Source organism: Penaeus monodon, chromosome 37 (genome assembly GCF_015228065.2).
Source record: "Penaeus monodon isolate SGIC_2016 chromosome 37, NSTDA_Pmon_1, whole genome shotgun sequence".
NCBI classification, from domain to species: domain Eukaryota; kingdom Metazoa; phylum Arthropoda; class Malacostraca; order Decapoda; family Penaeidae; genus Penaeus; species Penaeus monodon.
In genome coordinates this window covers 4,909,081-4,933,318 of record NC_051422.1, presented here as the reverse complement: position 1 = coordinate 4,933,318, position 24,238 = coordinate 4,909,081, and the positions used below count along the sequence as shown (strand labels likewise).

Sequence of the window (24,238 nt, the reverse complement as noted above, 5' to 3'; positions counted from 1 at the left end):
GAGGCTTATCAGCTCTTTCATGGGAGGGTGTCGGGAGGGTGTTTGGCCTTTGCCGAATTGCCCATAGGTGTGGAAGCTTGCGGACATAGGTAGTTATCTAAACATTTACCTTGACAGTTGGTGGTGAAATATATCCTTGTCGATTTATTTTATTGATATATTTTATCCTTTTTTTCCCCACTCTCGTTTCTCTTCCTCGCCATGTATTTTATTGACTCATTTTTATAGGCCTATCTCTGTCTGTCTTCGTCTACCTTTGTCTGTCTCTGTTTGCCTGTCTTTATTTGTCTGTCCTTGTCTCCATTCGTATCTCGTCTCTATCGTTTTCCTTTTTTTCAGATGCGAAGGAAAAGCAGACGTACGAGATAAAGTCCGAGAGAAGAAGAGAAGGAGGAGGAGAAAGAGACGATAGAAAAATAAATATATCGCATAAGAAAGGAAGCGAGAGAAAGAAAAAAAGTGAAAAAAAAATAGAAGGAAGCGAAAGGCGAAAAAAAATATAACGAAGGAACACGCGAGACGAGAGAGAGAGAGAGAGAGAGAGAGAGAAAGGGAAAGAAATATGGCAGCAGAGACGGAGATGAGCGTGGATTCCCTGGACACGAGTCTCGTCGATCTCACCATCGGCGAGGCGACCATGGAGAGGCTGACCCGCTCCGTCATGAAGGCTGCAGGTAGGAGGGGGAGCGAGGGAGGGGGGGAGGGAGGAGGAGGAGGGAGGGAGCGAGGGAGGAGGAGGAGGGAGCGGGGAGGGGGGGGGGGGAGGAGGGGAGGAGGGAGGGAGGGGAGGAGGAGCGAGGGAGGAGGAGGGAGGGAGGAGGAGGAGGGAGCGAGGGGAGGGAGGAGGAGGAGGAGGGAGCGAGGGAGGGGGAGGGAGGAGGAGGAGGAGGGAGCGAGGGAGGGAGGGAGGTAGGAAGAGAGGTAGAGACGAGGGAGTGGGAGGGAGGAGAGGAGAGGAGAGAGCGAGGGCAGGGGAGGGAGGAGGGATTGAGAAGGGAAGAGATGACAAAGGGGAAAAAAAAACAAGGGAAAATATAGAAACGAGAAGTTCAGTGAAAGAAATAGAATGGCTTTATTCGGCGGAGATACACATGGCAGGTCTGGTGGTGATTGGTGTCAGATTAGCTGGTCGGTTATGTTGGGAAAATGACGCGTCAGCAAGCGAGGCTGGCTGATTCGCGATGGATAAGGTGATGGATGACGATCATTTGAAATTAAACGATGTTAGTCAGTCAACAACACGGTATATCTGTATATCTGTGTCTGATAGACAGAGAGACAGACTCAGACAGACAGACACAGACTCAGACAGACAGAGAGACAGACTCAGACAGACAGACAGACAGACTCAGACAGACAGACAGACAGACAGACAGACTCAGACAGACAGACAGACTCAGACAGACAGACAGACTCAGACAGACAGACAGACTCAGACAGACTCAGACAGACTCAGACAGACTCAGACAGACTCAGACAGACAGACTCAGACAGACAGACTCAGACAGACAGACTCAGACAGACAGACTCAGACAGACACAGACTCAGACAGACAGACACACTCAGACAGACAGACAGACAGACAGACAGACAGACCAAGAGAAGAAAAGTAAGTAATAATAGCTTGATAATGAGAAAATAAGGGACAGGGAAGTCGATAATAATTACAGAATAAGGATAATACCGCAAAGAAGAAAACAAGGATAAAGAAAGGAAAAAAAGAAACACGCGGTGCCGAGGTTTCAGGCTGGGGGGGGGGGAGGTTGACGTCTTCAGAGAGGGGGGGGGGGGGGGAAGGGGGGAAGGGAAGGAAGACTAATGAAGAGTGGCGACAAGGGGGAAGGAAAGGGGAGAAAGGAGAGGGAGGAAGAAGAAGAGGAAGAGGAAAAAGGAGGAGGAGGAGGAGGAAGAAGAAAAAGGAGGAGGAGGAGAAGGAGAAGAAGGCGGAGGAGGAGGAGGAGAAGGAGAAGAAGGCGGAGGAGGAGGAGAAGGAGAAGAAGAAGGAGGAGGAGGAGAAGGAGAAGGAGGATAAGAAGAAAGTAGAGGAAGGGCAAAAAGGTTTGGGGCGGGAGGGGGGAAATTTTGGGGGGGGAAGAAAGGTGGGAAAAAGGGGGGGAAGTGGGAAAGGAGGGGAAAGGTTTTTTTTTTTTATTTTTTTTTCCCGTAACAAATTTTTTGGTTCCCTTCCCCCTTTTTTTCCTTTCCCCCTTTTTTTTTTTTTCCTTTTTTTTTTCCCCTTTCCCTTTCCCCCCCCTTTTTTTTTTTTTTCCCCCCCCCCCCCCCCCCCCCCCCCCCCGCCTTTTTTCCCCCCTTTCTTCCCCTTTTTTTTTTTTTTTTTTCCCTTTCTCTCTCCTTTTCCTCTCTCTCTCCCTTTCCTTCTCTCCCCTCTCTCTCCCCTCCCCTTCTCTCCTCTCTCTCTCTCTCCTCTCTCTCTCTCCCCTCTCCCCTTTTCCTCTCTCCCTTCCTTTTTCCTTTCCTCTCTCCCCTCTTTTCTTCCCTCTCTCCCCTCTTTTTCCCCTCTCTCTCCCCCGTTTCCTCTCTCTCTCTCTTTTTCCTCTCTCTTTTCTCTTTTTCTCTCTCCCCTCTCTCCCTCTCTCTCTCTCCTTTTTCCTCTCTCCCCTCCCCCCCCTCTCTCTCTCTCTTCCCTTCTCTCCCTCTCTCTCCCCTCCTCTCCCCTTTTCTCTCTCCCCCTTTCCTCTCTCTCCTCTTTTTCCTCTCTCTCTCCTCCTCTCCCCCTGTCTCTCCTCCTCTCTCTCTTTCTCTCCTCCTCTCTCTCCTCTCCTCTCTCTCCCCCCTTTTTTCCTTTTCCCCCTCTCTCTCTTTTCCCCTCTCCCCTCTCCTCTCTCTCTCCTTTTCCCCCCCCCCTCTCTCTCTCTCCCCTCTCTCCTCCCTCTCCTCTCCCCCTCTCTCTCTCACCCTCTCCTCTCTCTCTTTTCCCCCCCCCCCCCCCCCCCCCCCCTTCCTCTCTCTCTCTCTCTCTAAAATTCCTCCCCTTCTTCTCTCTCTCCCTCTCTCCCCTCTCTCTCCCTCCTCGTCTCTCCTCCCCCCCCTTTCTTTTCTCCTCCTCCCCTCTCTCTCTCCCCCCTCTCCCCCATCCTCTCTTCTCCCCTCTCTCTCCCCCTCTCTCTCCCCTCTCTCCTCTCTCTCCCCCTCTCTCCCTCTCCCCCTCTCCTCAACTCCCCCCTTTTCTCTCTCTCCCTCTTTTCCTCTCCCCCCCCCCCTCTCTCCCCTCTCTCTCCCTCCCCCCCTCCCCCCCTCCCCCCCTTTTCCCCTCCCCCTCTCTCTCTCCCCCCTCCCCTCCCCCTTTTTCTCTCTCCCCCCCCTCTTCCTCTCCCCCCCCTCTTCTTCTCCATCTCTCTCCTCTCTCTTTTCCCCTCTCTCTCTCTCTCTCTCTCTCTCCCCCTTTTTCCTCTCTCTTCTCTCTTCTCTCCTCTCTCCCCCCTCCTCTCTCCCCTCTCCCCCTCTCCCCCTCTCTCTCTCTCTCTCTCTCCTCTCTCTCTCAGGTTTTTTTCCCCCCCTTTTCCCCCCCCTCCCTCCCTCCCTCCCTCCCTCCCTCCCTCCCAAACCTTTTCCCCCTCCCCTTTTCCCCTCCCCCCTCTCTCCTTTTCCCCTCTCCTCCTCCTTCTTTCTCTCTTCTCCCTATCCCCCCCCCTCTCCCCTCTCTCTCTCTCTCTCCCCTCACCCCTCTCTCTCTCCTCTATCGCCCCCTCTCCTCTCCCCTCTTTTTTTTTCCCTCCCCCTTTCTCTCCTCCCCCTCTCTCCCTCCCTCCCTCCCTCCCCCCCCTTCCCCCCTCCCTCCCCCCTCCCCCCTTTTCTTCCCCCTCTCCCCTCCCCCCCTTCCTCCCCCTTTTTCTCTCTCCCCCTCCCCCCCCTCCCCCTTCTCTCTCTCTCTCTCCTCCTCTCTCTCTCTCTTTCTCTCTCTCTCTCTCTCTCTTTCTCTCTCCTCTCTTCTCTCTCTTCTTTTCTCTCTCTCTCTCTCTTTTCCTCATCTTTTTCTCTCCTTTTCCCTCCCTCCCTTTTCCTCCCCTTCTCTCTCTCATCTCTCTCTCTCCTCCTCCTCTCTCTTTCCCCCCCTCTCTTCTCTTTTTCTCTCTCTCTCTCTTCTCTCTCTCTCTCTTCCCTCCCTCCCTCTCTCTTCTCCTCTTCTCCTCTCTCCCCTCTCCCCCTTTTTCCCTCCTCTCTCTCCCTCTCTCTCTCTTCTCCCTCCCTCCCTCGTCCTTCTCCCTCTCTCTCCCCCTTTCCCCTTCCTTCTCCCTCTCCCCTCCCCTCTCTCTTTCTCTCTCTCTCTCCATCTCTCTTCTCTCTCCCCTTCTCTCCTCTCTCTCCCCTCTTTCTCTCTCTCTCTCTCTCTTTTTCCTTTTTAAAAAAGCAAAATTTAGATTTAGGAATGTGTTTGTAAATACGATGAAAAAAACGTTTATAAGGGAATAGAAAAAAGAGGGAGAAAGAGGAGAATAAGGGATACTAGATTGGGAAAAGACAAGGGGGGGGAGAGGCCCCAAGAAAAAAGGGAAAGGGGGGAAAAAGGGTATGGGGGGGGGGGGGAGAAAGAGAAGAAAACGGAAAAGAAAAAGCGATAAAAATAAAAAATTTGGAAAATATAGAAAAAAAATTTAAAAGAGTTTAGAAAGGGGAAAAAGGGGAAAGATAAGAAAGGGAGAAAAAAGAGATAAAAATGGAAAAATAGAAAAAGATAAAAATGGAAAAAACGGAAAGGGGATAGAAAGGAGAAAAAAAAGGGAAAAGGGAAAGGGAGAAATAGAAAGAGATAGAAAGGAAAAAAGAAAAAAGATAAAAAGGAGAATAAAAAAGAGTTTGAAATGGAGAAAAGAAAGAAAATAAAAATTGGAAAATAAAAAGAGATAAAAAATGGAAAAAAAAAGAGATGAAATGAAAAACAAAAAAAAATTAAAAATAAGAAATAGAATAGAGAAACAGAAAGAGATAGAAATAGAGAAACAGAAAGAGATAGAAATAGAGAAACAAAAAGAGATAGAAATAGAGAAATAGAAAGAGATAGCAATAGAGCAAGAAAAAAAGAAAGAAATGGAGGAAGGAGAAGAGAAAGATATAGAAATAAAAAAGCGAGAGATAGACATAGCGGGATAGCTAAAGCAAACTTAAAATAGAGGAAGATAAAGGAGCTATAAATAGAGATAAGAGAAAGAAACGTGATATAGATAGAAATAGAGAAAATGCAAAAAAAGAGATAGGAAACAGACATAGGGAAAATGCAAAATTGATAAAAAAAATAAAAAAATAGATGGAAGGCAAAAAAAAAAAAAAAAAAAAGAAGAGAGAGATAGGAAAATTAACAGAGGGCCAGAAAGACCTAAAAAAAAAAAAAAAAAAAAAAAAAAAAAAACTTCAACCCCCCCTCCCCCCTCCTCCCCCAACACCCGGACCCGCAGACCGACAGACTCCAACCAGACCGGAAACCTCAGGACAGCCGGAGAGCGAAACCTCGGAGGCGGGTGATGGTGGGCGTGGCGACGATCTGGGCGTGGGCGTGGGCGGGACTCCTCTCGACCTATCCATGAAGGTGTCGACGTCGAGCTGCGCAGCGAGGGAGGGCGGCCAGCGGGAGAAGGAGGTGAGATGGGCGGGGTTTCTCGGGAGGGAGGTTTGCGTTGTTGTTGTTGCGCTTGTTTTTTGTTTTTTTCTGTTCTTTATTTCTTTCCTTTTCTATCTCCTCTCTTTCTCCCTCTCTCTCCTCTCCTCTCCTTCTCCCTCTCCTCTCCTCTCCTTCTCTCTCTCTCTCTCTCTCTCTCTCTCTCTCTCTCTCTCTCTCTCTCTCTCTCTCTCTCTCTCTCTCTCTCTCTCTCTCTCTCTCTCTCTCCTCTCCTTTCCTGCCTCTCTCTTCTCTCCTTTCCTCCTTCTCTCTCATCTCCTTTCCTCCCTCTGTTTCTTCTCGTTCTCCTTCTACCTCTTGTCTCCTCTCTTCCTCCCTCTCTCTTCTCTCGTTCTCCTTTTTCCTTTTGTCTTTTATTTCTGTTAAGTTACCGTGCATTCGCATTTACATTTAAGTTAAAAATAACAATTTCACAAGTTTATTAACTTCCAGAATGTTCTCCTCCGCTCATTAGCAGAAATTCAGAATCATAGTTTTACTAAATAAATTATGAAGTTAATCTAATTGTCTCGCTTATTAAAATCCTCACCAACTCTCCTCTCCTCCTTCCTCTCCTCTCGCTTCCCCCATTTGCTTTTCTTTCTTCTCTCCTCTTCCTCATTTCTTGTTCCCCTCCCCCTCACCTACTCCCTCCTTCCCTGTTCTTCTCCGCCTCTCCTATCCTCTGTTCCCTTCTCCCATCTCTTCTCCAATTTCCTACTCTCTCCTCCTCCTCCTCCTCCTCCGTGTCCTGCCCCCCCTCCCTTTCCTCTTTCCAATCTCCCTCTTCGCTCATTCTCTCCTCTCCTTCCATGTCTCTTCCCTCCTCTCCTTCTCCACTCTCTCCCCGTCCCCTTTTCCCATCTCTCCTCTTCTCTCCCCTTCCTCTGTTACTCTTCCCTGTCTCTTCCCCTCGCTCTCTTCTCCCATCCCTTCTCCACACTTTCATCTTCCCTCCTCGTATTTCTCGTCCCATCTTCCCATCTTCCCCTCTCTCTTTTCCCATCCCCTTTCCCCACTCCCTTCCCTCCTCTCGTCCTTAACCCCTCTTCCCCTCTCGTATTCTTCCTCCCATCTCCCCTCCTCTCGTCTCTTGTCCCCTCTTCCCCTCTCGTATTTCTTCCTCCCATCTCCCCTCTCCCCTTCCCTCGCTTCCTTCACCCCATACTTCGTCCTCTTTCCCCTCTCTATTCTTCCTTCCTCCCGTCTCCTATTCCATTTTCCCTCCTCTCGCCTCTCGCCCCCTCTTCGCCTCTCCTGTTTCTTCTTCCAATCTCCTCCTTCCTTGTTTCCTTCCTTCGCTCCCTCCTCATGTCCCCTCATCCCCTCTCCTACTTCGTCCGATCTCCCATCTTATGTCCCCTCCCCTTACTCCATCCCCTCTCCCCTTCCTTCCTCTCTTCTTCCATCCCTTCTCCCCACTTCTTCCTCTGATCCCCCCTCTCCCTGTCCCTTCCCATCGCTCTCTTCTTTCATCCCCTTACTTCCTTCTTCCCTCCTTCTCCCCTCCCCCCGCTCCTTTCTCCCCTCCCAAAGGTGTGGGCGAGTTCCATGCGCGACCTGAGCCACACCGTCGAGAAGATCCTGTCGTCTGGAGGAGGCCTGGGCAAGGAGCGACGCCCGTCCGACCTCTCGTACATGGGCGTCTCCCCCGCCCTCGGAGAGATGCTGCTGCAGCACGGAGAGTTCCCTGCCACACCCCTCTTCACGCCCACGCCGAGGTGAGGCCTTCGGGAGGGTGGTTGTAACGTGTGGCGACGTGTAGAGCGTCTGCCTGCACCCAAGCCTGCTGACTCAGCAGCCTTGGGTGCAGGAGGACGAAGCTTCTACGTTGCCTGGAGCTTTATTCAAGTTCTTCTGGTACAACTATGTAGCGGGCTGATACTGAATCCTCTCTCTTTTTCTGTCTCTCTGAATAGTCCATCGCAGGCGACAGTTTATATACAAAAGTATATAAAGGAGACGTTAGTGTAAAGAAAAAAAAATGTATCTGGATGAGGCTGTCGAGAAGTCGTGTGTTTTGTCTGGAAGCGATAGGTTGTCGCCAGTCAGGAATGCTTGATGTGGTGAGGTGTATAGGTATAGATACGTGTGTGAGTAGGTACTATATGTAAAATAATATGGCTATTGTTAGTGTTAGGCGTTATAGAAAGGGATCTTACATTAGTGTATTATGAGCATACAATGCGAGCCTTACTTCGCTCGGTCACGCTACCGCGACGGTCCTCGCCGCTATAAGGTGTCAGATATAATCATGATATATACATTGAACATATAAGGATAATATACAATTATCTACAGCTATAGAATAAAATGGTGTACAGAAATAGTACATGCATATGGTAGTCAACAATAACAAATGGTAAAACGTAGAAGTACGAATAACAGCAAGATAACAGTAAGATTAATAATAAACTGACAAGAATGACAGACAAGGGAAGAATGACTGGAAGGAATAAAGTCAAAAGAATCAAGAAGTCTGCCAGAGGATGGCACCATACGAACATTCCTAAGGGAAATACAGGCATGTGTAACGGGAGGAGAAGCGACACGGACTAACAATGGAAAACTGGCGGGGATTATAATAAAAGCGGAGAGGCGCAGGAACATGGGTTATTTTCGAGACGTTCAAGAACACGGGCGGAATATTGCGTCCTTGACCGTGAGATGCGTCCGATTCTCGTGACAAGTGAGACTTACTTGTGACAGGGTGAAGAAATACAGGAGGATTGTGGCGGGTAATATAAGGATGGGTGGATCAGACGCAGTGCTATTGAACTCATGATATGGGCACGAGGAGTGAATGTCATTGCTAGAGGGAGGAAAGGGATTAGAGAAGGGAGGAAGGGAAGGTAGACGAGAAAAAAGGGTGTCTTTTCTTTTTTCTTTGATTCTCGGGGGGGAAGGAGATAAGGTGAAGGATGGAGGAAAGAAGGGAAGGACAGGAGAGGAAAGGCAGGAATAAAGAGAGAAGGAGAAGGAGAAGAAGAAGAAGAAGAAGAAGGAGAAGAAGAAGAAAAAGGAGAAGGAGAAGCAGAAGGAGAAGCAGAAGGAGAAGAAGGAGAAGAAGAAGGAGAAGAAGAAGGAGAAGAAGAAGGAGAAGAAGAAGGAGAAGAAGAAGGAGAAGAAAGAAGGAGAAGAAGAAGGAGAAGAAGAAGGAGAAAAGAAGGAGAAGAAGAAGAAGAAGGAGAAGAAGAAGGAGAAGAAGGAGAAAGGAGAAGGAGAAGGAGAAGGAGAAGGAGAAGAAGAAGGAGAAGAAGAAGGAGAAGAAGGAGAAGAAGAAGGAGAAGAAGAAGGAGAAGAAGAAGGAGAAGAAGAAGGAGAGAAGAAGGAGAAGAAGAAGGAGAAGAAGAAGGAGAAGAAGAAGGAGAAGAAGAAGGAGAAGAGAGAGAAGAAGAAGGAGAAGAAGAAAGGAGGAGAAGGAGGAGGAGGAGGAGAAGGAGAAGAAGAAGAAGTATGAGGAGAAATGGCACATGTCATTTCTTTCTGTAATGAGCCAATAGATTCCTCTCCATCACCTCACTTTCAGCGTATCTGCCGCAGACTATACGGGACAGCAATACACACGCAGGCACGCACACACACACACACACACACACACACACACACACACACACACACACACACACACACACACACACACAGAGAGAGAGAGAGAGAGAGAGAGAGAGAGAGAGAGAGAGAGAGAGAGAGAGAGAGAGAGAGAGAGAGAGAGAGAGAGACAGACAGACAGACAGACAGACAGACACACAGACACACACACACAACACACAGACACACACAGACACACACAGACACACACAGACACACACAGACACAGACAGATAGACAGACAGACACAGACAGATAGACAGACAGACACAGATAGATAGACAGATAAACACAGACAAATAAACTGGTAGCCAGACGTACAGCCCAAACCACAGGCCAACACGATTTTTATCTACGAGTGAAAAGGTAGGTAAAGATCTAGGATTGGCGACTGAAGAAGCCTAGCCAAGCACCCGAGCCTCATCCCTACCCTCATCCCTACCCCTCTCCACCCCTCCTGTTCCTCCTACGGGGGTGTTGGAGGAGCTCCCCCTCTCCCCCCATCATCCTCCCCCTCCCTCCCTCATCCTCCCTCCCTCATCCTCCCTCCCTCATCCTCCCTCCCTCATCCTCCCTCCCTCATCCTCCCTCCCTCATCCTCCCTCCCTCATCCTCCCTCCCTCATCCTCCCTCCCTCATCCTCCCTCCCTCATCCTCCCTCCCTCCCTCATCCTCCCTCCCTCATCCTCCCTCCCTCTTCTCCTCCCGCAGGTTCCGGAGCACGCCCCTGGACAACGGCGGTCCCTCCTTCAGAGCGTCGGACGCCACGCGGGGCCACAACGTCGCTCTCGCCGCTTCCATTGCTTCGTCGCTGGGGCAGAGTAAGGTAAGTTAAGGTAGGGAAGGGAGGGGAAAGGGAGGGCAGAGTAAGGTAAGGTGAGGTAGGGAAGGGAGGGAGGGAGGGCAGAGTAAGATAAGGTAAGGGAGGGAAGGGAAGGAAGGGAGGGCAGAGTAAGGGAAGGTAAGGGAGGGAAGGGAAGGGAGGGAGGGCAGAGTAAGATAAGGTAAGGGAGGGAAGGGAAGGGGAGGGGGGAAGGGAAGGAAGGGAGGGCAGAGTAAGATAAGGGAAGGGAGGGAAGGGAAGGAAGGGAGGAAGGGGAAAGGGGGGGAAGGGTAGGAAGTGAGGCAGAGTAAGATAAGGTAGGGAGAAAAGGGGGAAGGGGGGAAAGGGGAAAGGGAAAGGGGAGGCAGGAGTAAAAGGAAGGAGGGAAGGGAAGGAAAGGGGAGGGCAGAGTAAGATAAGGTAAGGGGGGGAAGGGGAAGGGGAAGGGAAGGAAAGGGGGGAAAGAGTAAGATAAGGTAAGGGGAGGGAAGGGAAGGAAGGGAGGGCAGAGTAAGATAAGGTAAGGGAGGGAAGGGAAGGGAGGGAGGGAAGGGAAGGGAAGGGAAATAGAAAGAAGGGGAAAAAGGGGAAAGGGAAAGGAGAAGGAGGAAGTGGAAAGGATAAGGAAAATAACGAAAGGGAGGGAAGGGGGGTTAAGGGAAGGGAGAAAGGAGAAAGGGGAAAAAGAGGGAGGGAGGGATAAGAAGGAGAGGAGGGAAAAGGAGGAGAATGGAGGAAAAGGGAGAAGAAAGGGGGGAAAAAATAGAAAGAGAAAGGGAGGAAAAGAGGAGAAGAAGAAAGAAAAGAAATAAAAAGGGAGGGGGGAGAAGGAAGGAAGGAAGGGAAGAGAAGGGGGAAAACGGAGAAGGAAGGAAGGAAAATGAAGGCAAAAAGGGAAAAACGGGGAAGGAGAAAAGGAAGGGAGAATGAAGGAGGAGAAGGAAGAGAAGAAAAAAGAAACAGAAGGAAGGGGAAAAAGGGGGGGAAAAAAGGGGGGGGGGGGGGGAAAAAAAAAAGGGAAGGAAGAAGGGGGGGAGAAGGGGGGAAAAGAAAAAAAGAAACAGAAGGAAGGAAGGAAGGAAGGGAGAATGAAGGAGGAGAAGGGAGGGAAAAAAAAAAAAGGGAAGGGAAAGGGAAAGGGAAGGGGAATGAAGGAGGAAAGGAAAAAAAAAGAAACAGAAGGAAAGGGAAGGAAGGGAAGGGAGAATGAAGGAGGAGAAGGGAGGGAAAAGAAGAAAAACAGAAGGAAGGAAGGAAGGAAGGGAGAATGAAGGAGGAGAAGGGAGGGAAAAGAAGAGGTTGTGTGAGAAAGTAAAGGAGGGATGGTTAGCGGAATGAGGGGAAAAGAGACATGGAAGGAGGTGGAAGAGAAATAGCAAGAAAATAAAGATGATAAAAAGGAATAAAGGGAGGAGGAGAAACTGGTAGGAGAAAGTACGAAGGAGAAATTTGCATGTGCGAATTTTAGCCTAATACCAAGGTCATGATGATGAGTACTTACAGACTTAAAATTGCATTGGATAAATCATGCTCAGTCGGCTTGAAATATCCGTGCACACTTGTAGTAAAATTTGCAAACTCATCCAGTTCTAATACTGCTGAGGCTTACAAGCAGTTCTTATTTTCACCTACTCTAACATCTCATCTCTCTCCTTCTCCCCTCTCTTTCCCTCTCCCTCCCCCTCCCCCCTCTCCCTCCCCTCCCCTCTCCCTCTCCCTCCCCCTCCCCTCCCCTCCCCTCCCTCCCCCTCCCCCCTTTCCCCTCCCCCCCCTCTCCCTCTCCCTCTCCCTGCCCCTCTCCCTCTCCCTCTCCCTGCCCCTCTCCCTCTCCCTCCCCCTTCCCCCCTCGCAGCACCACGTCGCTGACCTGACCTTCGCCTGAGGAAACCCGCGGGAGCAAGGTCACGCATTCCCCGCTCTTTCATTGGCCACCCCGAAAACCCGTGCCGGGGCCCCCCCAAGTTCAACCGAGGGGGCTGCAGCAGGTAGGGGGGGAGAGAGGGGGAGGTGAGGAAGCGGGAGGAAGAGAGGAATGGGGAGGGGGAAAGGAGAGGGGAGAAGGGGGAGGGGGAAGGGGAAGGAAGAAGGGGAGGGAGGCGAGGAGGGAGAGGGAGGGCAAAGGGGAAAAGGAAGGGGCCTTTCGTATGCAAAATGTACTGGGCTTGCTCCCTTTTTAGTGTAAATCCTAAAATTTTTTAATTGGTCCTTCCTCCCTTTCCCAAAAGTTACGGTTTTCTTAATTATTTATTAAAGTGTGGTAGATTTTTTTTCTAATGCCAAAGAAAAAATTTTTTTTTTATGATGAGGGTATAGAGGTGTGGAGATACAAATTTTTTTTACGAAATTACATAACCTCCAAAGAATACTTTGAGAAAACCTGCTTTGCTTCACAGTATCGCTGTGAGTTTTTGATATTTTTATATTTTTTTTTTTTTTTCTGAGTATTAACCCATATAATTCCTCATTTCTCCTTTTCCTCCCCCCCCTTCCTCCTCCTTTTCCTTCCTTCCTCCTTCCCTCCCTTCCTTCCTCCTTCCCTCCCTCACCTCCTCCTTCCTCCTTCCCCACCTTCTTCCTCCCTCCCCACCTCCTTCCTCCCTCCCCACCTCCTTCCTCCCTCCCCCCCTCCCCCTTTCCTCCCTCCCCACCTCCTTCCTCCCTCCCCACCTCCTTCCTCCCTCCCCACCTCCTTCCTCCCTCCCCACCTCCTTCCTCCCTCCCCACCTCTTTCCTCCCTCCCCACCTCCTTCCTCCCTCCCCACCTCCTTCCTCCCTCCCCACCTCCTTCCTCCCTCCCCACCTCCTCCTCCTTCCCCACCTCCTTCCTCCCTCCCCACCTCCTCCTCCTCCCCTTTCCCCCTCCCCCCCTCCACCCCGCCCCCCAGTCCACCCTCGCCTCCCTCCCCTCGGTGGTGTCGTGGCGCGCGGGCGAGGGGGAGGGGCGTTGGTCCAGCTGCTCCCCGGCCGGCTCCTGGTCACATGACTCCGCCTCTAACTCCGCCTCCGCCTCTGGCTCCGCCCACTTCTACTCTCCGATCACCAGCGACGACTCGTACCCGCGTCCGATCTGCGAGGAGCCACCATTCAAGGCCAGGAGGTGATCAGGCCTTCAAATGTATTTTTGTTTTGTTTAATTTGTCCTGATTTATTGAATAATTGCGGGTGGGAAGTTTGAGGAGAGCGAGAGCGAGAGCGAGAGCGAGAGCGAGAGCGAGAGCGAGAGCGAGAGCGAGAGCGAGAGCGAGAGCGAGAGCGAGAGCGAGAGCGAGAGCGAGAGCGAGAGCGAGAGCGAGAGCGAGAGCGAGAGCGAGAGCGAGAGCGAGAGCGAGAGCGAGCGTATGTTCTTACCCAGTTTCAATGCGGGAGAAGAGCTAAGCTCAGTTGAACCCGCTTGCTATATTTAAATTATCATATAACTTTTTAATTGATGCACATTTTTTGGCACACAACATTACTTGGAAAATTGTTCCATGTTTCAATAGTTCTATTTGGGAAACTGAACTTCTCCCGACATCTTTCTCGCTTCCCTTTTCTTTCAACTTTTTCCTGTGTCCTCTCGTCCTTCTTATGTTCAAAATCATAGTCATCTTTGTCTAACTCCACCCTCCCTGTAATATAGTTGAACATCATTATCATGTCACCTCTTTTTCTTCCTTCTTCCAAAGTAGTAAGACCTATTTTCAGTAGTCTTCGTAGCTCATCTTGTGGCTGCTCTTTGAGCTTTTTCTAGTTTATCTATGTCCTTTTTTTTAGGCGTGGACTCCACACTACTGCACTATACTCGAGACTAGGTCTTATTTTATGGCTTATTTTAGGTCTTATTTTATACACGAATGCCCTCTTCATGTTGGCAATCAGCCCTCGCGTTTTATGAACTTTGTTATTTATATGATCATTTGGGCTTAGGTTCCTGTTTATGATTATTCCAAGGTCTTTTTTCTTTATCTGCTTGGTTTAATGTTACGTCTCCTAACTTGTCCTGGTATAGTGGACGAAGTTTACTTTCTCTGGACCTGACTACATGGTATTTATTGGTGTTAAATTCCATTTTCTAAGTACAACTCCAAACGAATAAGTTCTTGATGTCACTTTGGAGGCGTTGGCATAAGATATCGTCTATTATCCTTTTTTTCCAATTTCGCGTCGTCTGCAGAAATATTCAGATAACTACCTGGGTTTATTTTTTACTCTAAATCATTTATGGAAATAGTTAACATATTCGACGCCAAGACCGATCCTTGAGGTACTCCGCTAGTTACTCGTCGCCATGCAGAGTGCTTCCCTCTATGAAGAAATTCTTCCATCCATTCGAAGAGTTTGCCTTTCACTCCACCTAGGTGTTCTAATTTCCATAATAGTCTTTTATGAGACGCTTTTTCAAATGCCTTCTCAAAGTCTTAGTATACACAATCCACCAGCTGTCTCTTTCTTGTAGTATTTCAGAGATTTACTACGCATTACCTTCCTTTCCTAAACCAGGTTGTTTATTTGACATCATATCGTGTTTTTCAAGTACTTCAACTGTTTCCTAATTATCCCTTCTAACAGCTTGCATACTACACTAGTTAACGAAACTGGTCTGTAGTTTAGGCAGTTTTGTTTGTATAAGGGTGTAACATTAGCAACTTCCAATCTTTTTGGTAGTTTTCCTTGTCTCACTGAATTTTGGAGTATTAACAATAACGGAGTAAATAATTTTTCGGCCCATTTCCTCAGAACCCAATTAGATATCTCATCTGGTCCTGCTTTAGTCTTGTCTAACCCTCTGAGTAGGTCTTTTAGTTCATTCTTTTCCAGTATGATATTTTCGATATTCTTATTTACGTTTGTACGGTTACTTGCCATTTCAAAGTATGGCTACTGAAGAAACACTGACAGAAATTTCTCATTAAGGATTTCACACATTTCCTCTTCCTTAGTATAAACAATGTTATCGTCTTTCATGGCGCTGATTTGATTTATTTTTAGTCTTCCTATTTATGTAGTTAAATGATGAGCTTTAGTTGGTTTGTACGTTTATTGATTATATTTTTTTTTCTAAATCTAATATCGCCTCCCTCATGGTTTGGGTTTACTCATTTCTTTCTACTTTATTCCTTTCATATGACATGGATCTCGGCAGACAGTATTTCAACTTAATTACTACTTGATCACTTTTTCCCAGAGGACTCCAAATCCTTAATGTCAACTTTACGCTTTGTAAATATTAGGTCAAGCATAGACAGTCTATCTAGCCCTCTTATCCTGGTATGAAGAGACAACATTCATTTATGATTTCTGGTAATTTTGCATTCCCCGAATCCGGTCAAATTCAGGGATCGAAACTTTCCCAGTCAATTTTGCTATCAAAATCCCCTGTTACAAGAATTTTTTTTGCATTAGTTTCCGGAAGTTGCAGCACTTCTTCCGGGCTCTTTAACGTTTCTTGAGTAAGTTTTTGGTGATTTTCTTGTGATCACACCGATGTATGAGGTGGCATGTACACCGTGGTTATTATTATATTTACTCCGTTTGTTTCTACCTCAATTGCCTTTAGTTCGACTATGGGATCTTGCTGAATCTCTATCTCCTTTATAACAATTCCTTTCCTTGTTGATATTGCTACCCGCACCCATTTCCATTTGCCTTATATTTCCTTCAGATATTGTAGTCTCTGAGTCCCAATATTACATCGTCTACGGCGGGATCCAGTTTGGGTTCAGTGATGCAGTACAGCTGGTTTATTACTTCCAATAAATGCTTCTAGTTCTAGTAACTTCGAACATAAACATCTATATTTGTATAAATTATTTCTATATAATATTTCGCTATATCTGTTTCTACATTTTGGTTCCGATAGTTTTGCTATGTGACCTTGATTGATGTCTTTTTCTAACTTTTTTTCTCCATTTCATTTACAGTTTTCTTTACTTTAGATACATCGGCATATATAGCTGTCACCTTTTTTGCCTCTTCCATTATTTGAGACTGGCTGCTTGGCAAATTGCCTTCAATATGCTTAACAGTTTCCTATACTTTGATTACTTCATCAACCTTTTCTTGCAGATTCTTTGCCTCGATTTGAATACAGTTGCCAATCTTGGTTTCTACTTCTTCCACCTTTTCCTTGAGTTCTTTGATCTCCATGTCAGACTTTTCAGCATTCTCCCTCTGAATGCTTGCGTTCCTGCGCAAATTATCCACCAATTCCATCAATTTTGCGTTTCCTTCACGTATTTTCGAACTTTCTGCTACCAGGCTGTCTACCTTGGCTTCAAGGGCCGCAATTCTATCTGCTTCCGTTGCTTCATTTTCCTGGTTTGGATGGTTAAAACAAACACAAAGAGAGAGCTGTATTCACGGCAGTTATCTCTATGCGCGAAAACGCTTGCCATACGGTATTCGCGGTCATTTCTCGCTTCCCTCTCCTTCGCTCTCACTGTGTGCGTGCGCGTGCGTGCGTGCGTGCATGTGTGTGTGTGTGTGTGTGTGTGTGTGTGTGTGTGTGTGTATGTATGTGTATGTATGTGTATGTATGTGTATGTGTATGTGTATGTGTATGTGTATGTATATGTATATGTATATGTATATGTATATGTATATGTATATGTGTATGTGTATGTGTATGTGTATGTGTATGTGTATGTGTATGTGTATGTGTATGTGTATGTGTATGTGTGTGTGTGTGTGTGTGTGTGTGTGTGTGTGTTTGTTTTAGAATTTCAGTAATATCCTAAACCACTTTTCATTTACAGGTCCGAATCACGCCCAAATCCTTACCATGACTCGCGGCCGCCTATCCCCGCCGCCCACACGAGCCATTCGAACGTTCAGGCCGCCCAACCCACCGCCCACTTCCCGCCCACCGCCCACCCGAATGCACATGCCGCCCACCAAATGCCGTCTGCCCCCAAAGTGTGTGAATTTAAAGTCTATTGTCAATTTGAAAGATAAATAGACAAAAACTATGACCGATTAATAAAAAGACGATATCAGATATTGATAATGATAATATAAGATAATTGTCAATCACCAACGTTATGATCTCACTCTCTCTCTCTCTCTCTCTCTCTCTCTCTCTCTCTCTCTCCTCCCCCCTCTCCTCCCTCCCCTCCCCCCTCTCCTCCCTCCCTTCCTCTCCTCCTCCCTCTCCTCCCTCCCTTCCTCTCCTCCTCCCTCTCCTCCCTCCCCTTCCCCTCCCCTCCTCCCTCCCTCCCTCCCCTCCCCTCCTCCCTCCCCTCCCCTCCCCTCCTCCCTTCCCTTCCCTTCCCTTCCCTTCCCTTCCCTTCCTTCCTCTCCCTTCCCCCGTACCCAACAGGAAGGCACGGGCGTGGGCGTAGGAGGCCTGTCCCCAAGGAAGGCTCTGATTCAGGACGTGGTGTTGAAGGAGTCTACACGTGCCTTCAGGTCCCACCCTCTCTTCCCGCTCCTGAAGGATCTCTCCGTCGCCGACTACTACTTCGAGAAGGCTGTGTTCAATATCGGTGATTTTTGCTTGATCCGCCTCGTGTTTGATAATGCTTGTTTAGTTTTTTTTCTAGTCTTGTCTGAAATTTGTTTTCTGTTTATTTTGTTGTTGTAGTTGTTTCCAGTGTTTTTTTTTTACGTGTTGCTGACCTATCTTGTATACTTGATCGATTCCAGGTCCATTACTCTCTTATTTACCCACGTCGACTGAGGACCTCGTCTCGCTGTACCTCAGGAGGAACCCGGATGTGGCGCAGTCTTATCGCTGCCACCAGACGTCCTCTCACAGTCCGGCCGTCGATGCCGTTCTCTTGGATGCCATTGCGTATGCCCATTCCTGTCTGCTAGGTCGGTGGCCGTAGTTTTGAATGACTGAGAATTTTTTTTTTTTTTTCATTGGATCCCCCATACCACATACCAACCCCACCCTCGAGGACCCCAAAACACAAAACCGTTCGATCCCAACAGAAAAAGTCTCGACGCAGGCGGCCAAACTGGCTGCGACAGTGGAGGCCGAGGCAGCAGACACGGAGGCGGCGGTGGAGGAGATGTGCCAGCGCTACATGGAGGTGATTCGCTCCTCGACGCCGCTGCACCTGTTCCAGCCGCTCGCCGATGAGCCTCCGACCTCAGCAGGTGCGCACGGGACGTAGCCAGAGGAGTGGGTGCGGGCAGGTGTGTGGGGGACGTGCTTGTGGGTGTAAATATTGTGGGTGCCGAGCGTGGGCAGGGGAAGTAGCCAGAGGAATGAGTGTAGGCAGGGGAAGTAGCCAGAGGAATGAGTGTGGGCAGGGGAAGTAGCCACAGGAATGAGTGTGGGCGGGGGAAGTAGCCAGGAATGAGTGTGTGCGGGGGAATTAGCCAGAGGAATGAGTGTGGGCGGGGGAAGTAGCCAGAGGAATGAGTGTGGGCGGGGGAAGTAACCAGAGGAATGAGTGTGGGCGGGTGAAGTAGCCACAGGAATGAGTGTGGGCGGGGGAAGTAGCCACAGGAATGAGTGTGGGCGGGTGAAGTAGCCACAGGAATGAGTGTGGGCGGGTGAAGTAGCCACAGGAATGAGTGTGGGCGGGTGAAGTAGCCACAGGAATGAGTGTGGGCGGGGGAAGTAGCCAGAGGAATGAGTGTGGGTGGGTGAAGTAGCCACAGGAATGAGTGTGGGCGGGTGAAGTAGCCAGAGGAATGAGTGTGGGCGGGGGAAGTAGCCAGAGGAATGAGTGTGGGCGGGGGAAGTAGCCAGAGGAATGAGTGTGGGCGGGTGAAGTAGCCAGAGAAATGAGTGTGGGCGGGGGAAGTAGCCAGAGGAATGAGTGTGGGCGGGGGAAGTAGCCAGAGGAATGAGTGTGGGCGGGTGAAGTAGCCACAGGAATGAGTGTGGGCGGGGGAAGTAGCCAGAGGAATGAGTGTGGGCTAGGGGAAGTAGCCACAGGAGTAAGTGTGGGCGGGGGAAGTAGCCAGAGGAATGAGTGTGGGCAGGGGAAGTAGCCACAGGAATGAGTGTGGGCAGGTGCGTAGGGGATGTTTTCTTTAATTATCGAGAGGAATGAGTGTGGACAGGTGTACCGATGTACTTGACGAGTGCAACTATCGGGAGAAATGAGTGGGGGCAGAGGTAGAGATATCCAGCGTCAAGAGTAATGAGCAAGGCAGAGGTAAAGGCATGCCCTCGATGACGTAATTACCAAAGCTAATGAGAGCTTGGGCTGAGCTGTAGATATGTCTGATGAGTGTGAAGAGAGGAGGAGAATGATCTCCCCCCCCCTCCATCCACCCCACTCCCCTCCCCTCCCTTCCCCCCACGCAGACCCACCTGGCCTGGAGGGCGACCAGCTGCCAGACCCGATCCACCAGCTGGAGCAACTACTCGCGCCCTTTTCGCCCATCCCGCCCACGTTCTTCTCCGCCCACGACGCCAGCGGGAACGGCCTGATGAACGTGTCGCTCGGCGCCTCCGACTCCCGCAGGAGGACGCACCAGCACCCTCGGGAGGTGGGCGCCCCTCGAGTTTTTTTTTTTTTTCCGGGTTTGCGCTGTTTTTGTTCGTTTATTCGTTTATGCTGTTTATCTTGTTTATTCGTTGTCTGGTTTATTTGTTTGTTTACTTGTTTATTTGTTTATTTTTTGTTTGTTTACTTATTTACTTGTTTGTTTACTTATTTACTTGTTTACTTATTCATTTACTTGTTTACTTATTTATTTAACTATATATATTTGTTATTATACATATTTGTTTATTTATTTATATGTTTATTTATGTATTTATCAATCTATTTGTTTGTACAGAAGTTAACCTAGTTTTATTGATGGCGCTTTTCTCAATCTCATTCATTGGAATGTAAATGCAAATGACGTCATTAAAAAAATCTTGTTTCAAAAATATCGGGTGAATAAAGCAGTATGTAAATAAGAGACACAAACTAATCTTTCTCCTTCTTTCCTCCGCCTGAAATCCTTCCTTCTTCCTTCATCTCCTCCTCCTCCTCTTCTTCCTATTTCTTTTTCCTTTCCTTTCCTTCTCTCCCTCTTTTCCATCCCCCCTTTTCCCCCCCTCCTCTTCCTCGCTACCTACCCCGCTCTTTCCTTCCTCCCCCACCTCCCCTCTTCCTCCTCCTTCTCCCCTCCTCCCCTCTTCCTCCTCCTCCTCCCCTCCTCCCCGTCCCCCTCCTCCTCCCCTCCTCCCCGTCCCCCTCCTCCTCCCCTCCTCCCCCACCCCCTCCTCCCCATCCCCCACCCCCTCCTCCCCATCCCCCACCCCCTCCTCCCCTCTTCCCTTACCTCCCCTCCTCTCCTTTCCCCCTCCTCCCCTCTTCCCCCACCTCCCCTCTTCCCCCACCTCCCCTCTTCCCTTACCTCCCCTCTTCCCTTACCTTCCCTCCTCCCCTCTTCCCCCACCTCCCCTTCTCCCCCTCCTCCCCATCCCCCACCCCCTCCCCTCTTCCCCCACCTCCCCTTCTCCCCCTCCTCCCCTCTTCCCCCACCTCCCCATCCCCCACCCCCTCCCCTCTTCCCTTACCTGCCCTCCTCCCCTTCTCGCCGCCCCCTACCCCCTCCTCCTCCTCCTCCCCCACCTCCCTCCCCCTCTTCCCCCAGGCCATCGAGGTCCTGACGGCGTGGCTGACGGAGCACCGCGACCATCCCTACCCAGACGACGAGCAGAAGGCGACGCTCGTGCGCCGGACGGGCCTCTCGACGCAGCAGGTGGCCCACTGGTTCACCAACGCCCGCCGACGCCTCCTGCCGAAGCTAAGGGCGGACCTGATGAAGGAGTGATTGGGGCGTGAGAGAGAAGAGAGGAGAGAGAACAGAGAAGGGAGAGAGACAAGAGAAGAGAGAGAAACAAGAGAGAGAGAGAAACAAGAAGAGAGAGAAACAAGAAGAGAGAGACAAGAGAGAGAGAGAGACAAGAGAGAGAGAGAGACAAGAGAGAGAGAGAGAGGCAAGAGAGAGAGACAAAGAGAGAGAGAGAGAACAAGAGAGAGAGAGAGAGACAAGAAGAGAGAGAGAGAGACAAAGAGAGAGAGAGAGAGACAAGAGAGAGAGAGAGAGACAAGAAGAGAGAGAGAGAGAGACAAGAGAGAGAGAGAGAGACAAGAGAGAGAGGAGAGAGACAAGAGAGAGAGAGAGAGACAAGAAGAGAGAGAGAGAGAGACAAGAGAGAGAGAGAGAGACAAGAGAGAGAGAGAGAGACAAGAGAGAGAGAGAGAGACAAGAGAGAGAGAGAGAAACAAGAGAGAGAGAGAGAGAGAGAGTGTGATCGAGTGTGTGTGGACGCGCGTGAGCGAGCGTGTGAAAAAGTGAGAGTAAGAACGAGAGAGAGAGAGGGAGAGAAAGAGAAAGAGTTGGTTTAGGAATAAATATCATGAAAATTGAGTCCGAGTGCGAGTGACGGAGATTGTGAATGAACGTGAACAAACAAACGCGGATGAATGGACGAGTGAAACCAGAGACCCAAGCCGACAGTCTTTAGGAGTTCAATATATAATCAAAATTTAAAATAGACACCGATATCATCATGATTATGATTAATTTATTTTTTACAAGGAGTCATAAGTAAGCAGTAGCTCCCTCCCCCTCCCCCCCCAGAAAAAAAAGATAAAAACTCAAGAGCCAGTTTTACCAATATGGCAACATTGGCTTCTGGCAAAACATATGCTTATATTTTCTGAAAGAAGTGAATTTTGAGTTTATGTAATACGTGCATGCTAGTACAAAAATTATATATATATGTAACGAAGCTTAGACTTTAGTTAAAAGGGAACCGAATCATCATATTATGTGTTACTATAACTGCATAGTACAGAATTAAACAAATTAGTAATTTACCTTGCATGCAATTTTTTTCCCCCGTAATCGGACATTTTTGAGATTAGTGTAAATTTGTGAACATTATTTGTACTGTTTTATGGAGTGGCTGTTCTACACTATGATTTTATTTAACCATGATTTCATTGTAAATAAATTCTTAATTTCGTAAAAAAAAAACGGTTTTGATTTATTACATCCTCCAGTTAAAAAAAAAAAAAAAAAAAAAAAAAAATCTTAATTTGGACATCTATTCTTGTTTGACATGAATGAAATTGTAAAAGAAAGTCTGTCCATTTACAGGTGGATACTATATGCGTATAGTATATTCAGTACATCTAATTATATATTACTAAGTTGCAATATTATACCCTGTCGGAACATATTGACCTCCTCCCCGTTAATGTCAGAAACGCGCTGTTCTGGCCACCCTGGTAAACACTTGCTTAACAGCCCATTGCCCTCTATGTGGCCAACCTGGTAATGGCCGTTCAAATGGCTCTGCACAGTGACTGCACAGAGCACGTGTTCTCTTCATTCCCTTCTGTCCACTTATCATAATCATTAACTCATTTTTACCCTTTTCACCACAATGCTACGTGACCTTCGGTTATATAACAAACATAGTTTCATGAACCTAAAAACTTCCTTACCTGGGGGTTTCGCCTCCAAGCCCACCCTATCGCTATATTTTGAATACGCCGCCAATAACCTTAGATGTTGACGCGACAGAAAATAAAATAAAAGACAAAATACTCCGGCTCTCCCCAGTCAAAAACTTTCTTCCATTCAAAATCCAGAAACGCCAATCCCGACCACGTCTCCCCACTTCACCCATCACACCAGGTAGTGTAAACGTTCTACCACACCCTCTCCTCACTTCACCCATCACACCAGGTAGTGTAAACGTTCTACCACACCCGCCCTCAACCCCCCTCCCCCCTTTCTTTATCTTACCAAATTAGCTCCCGCTAAGTAGCTGTCCGCTACCTAACTATCCTATAGTGCTGTGCGTCCATTGTTTGACATCTAGCGCATTTTGTTCTAATAATTTTTACTCTTTTCTCCACAATACTTTATGAGAGTATGTGTGACCTTTGAGGATCCGTATTCGTTGCTAATAATGTGGAAAAGATATAGATGAGAAGGCATATCTTTGACCGGTTTCGATCATATCGCACACGCACACGCACACGCACACGCACACGCACACGCACACGCACACGCACACGCACACGCACACGCACACGCACGCACACACACACATATATATGTATATATATGTATATATATATATATATATATATATATATATATATATATATATATATAATCGAAACCGGTCAGATACATCTCTTGTACAGATATTCATTCTCATTCATACCTTTTCTGCAATGGCCTTTGATGGGCAACCCATCTGTTAATCATTAACCATTCATGAGCGACGGATCCCTGACACAGCGCGAGCGTAGCTGGGACAGAACACTAAGGTCACGAAATTCAAGCACACGGACAGACATTCTCAGACCTCCCCAGCCACCCCCTCCAGAAGGTTAGAGGGTGGGTGAGAAAGGTGCGTTTCCATATGGTCGAGTGCGTACCTCGCATTTTATGACGTCACTCGCTCAACAGAAGTGGCACTCTTTCAACGATGCGACAGCGAAGGTTTCTCTCCTTGTGTGCATTTAAATCTCCTCTCGGAAATAAAATAATGTTGTAATATATTTTTTACAACTATGACGTGTGCTGTCTACAAGAAACACTTTGTTATTATTCCATGACCTAAATTACTAACGTACGTTTTCTACCTGTTTGTACGAATTAATGGTTTCGCCTTATGATATTGTACCAATCTTTTTGACATACCATTTTTATAGATACTGATATTCCAAATATACACAAATCCTGTGGAAGTCCTTCAAACACTATTTATGTTTATGTGAATTTTGAAAGATTAAGCTTTTTTGTTTAACACTTTGACATATATGTTTTGCTTCGGTGTTAATACATCTTATACTGTCAGCTCTACCTGGCAATTTACCCACGCTTTTTCATCTTAGTATTTAATTAACTTCTCGTTTATCTAACACATTAGAAATAACCTATGTATCTAATCACTTTTTTCTCTGTCTCTGTATCTCTCCCTTTTCATTCTGCTCCTTTTTCTTTCTCACCCTTTTCTTCTTCGTCTTCGTTCTTTTCTCTTTCGTCTGCCGCCATTTCTTCCTCTTTTCCTTCTCTGCCTCTTCCTCCTCCTCCTCTTCCTCCTCTTCCTTCTTTCCCAAACCAGTCGCCTCTACGTCTGACTTCTTCCTTCAAATCGTTACTTGTTTCACTTCTTTTCCTTCCTTATTCCTCTTCTCCTCCCCCCCTTTTATATTCTTGTATATATATATTTATATATGTATATATATATGTACATATATGTATACATGTTTATATATATATGTATATGTATATATATATAT

General features: G+C 47.9%; 2 protein-coding genes across 2 annotated transcripts in view; both read left to right on the top strand.

Moving 5' to 3' along the window:
* Nucleotides 1-259: 259 nt before the first annotated feature.
* The window catches only part of LOC119596174, a 26,632-nt gene continuing 2,653 nt past the window's right edge, over nucleotides 260-24,238 (top strand). Inside the window, exons 1-4 of the mRNA XM_037945352.1 lie at nucleotides 260-674; nucleotides 5,412-5,593; nucleotides 7,148-7,332; nucleotides 9,914-10,028. Coding sequence (XP_037801280.1) covers nucleotides 563-674; nucleotides 5,412-5,593; nucleotides 7,148-7,332; nucleotides 9,914-10,028 — 594 coding nt within the window. The 5' untranslated portion in view covers nucleotides 260-562. The remainder of the gene's footprint in view (nucleotides 675-5,411; nucleotides 5,594-7,147; nucleotides 7,333-9,913; nucleotides 10,029-24,238) is intronic.
* On the top strand, nucleotides 16,766-20,818 carry LOC119596127 (homeobox protein Meis2-like). The gene is made up of 6 exons (XM_037945271.1): nucleotides 16,766-16,919; nucleotides 17,323-17,488; nucleotides 17,649-17,819; nucleotides 17,940-18,107; nucleotides 19,273-19,457; nucleotides 20,559-20,818. The coding sequence occupies exons 1-6, from the start codon at nucleotides 16,902-16,904 to the stop codon at nucleotides 20,736-20,738; spliced, it is 888 nt and encodes a 295-aa protein (XP_037801199.1). The 5' UTR covers nucleotides 16,766-16,901; the 3' UTR covers nucleotides 20,739-20,818.

Excerpts from the sequence above, each read along its gene's own strand:
- LOC119596127 (XM_037945271.1), top strand. Across the intron at positions 17,489-17,648 it reads GAAGGCTGTGTTCAATATCG|GTCCATTACTCTCTTATTTA; the intron begins GTGATTTTTGCT and ends GATCGATTCCAG. Across the intron at positions 18,108-19,272 it reads TGAGCCTCCGACCTCAGCAG|ACCCACCTGGCCTGGAGGGC; the intron begins GTGCGCACGGGA and ends CCCCCCACGCAG.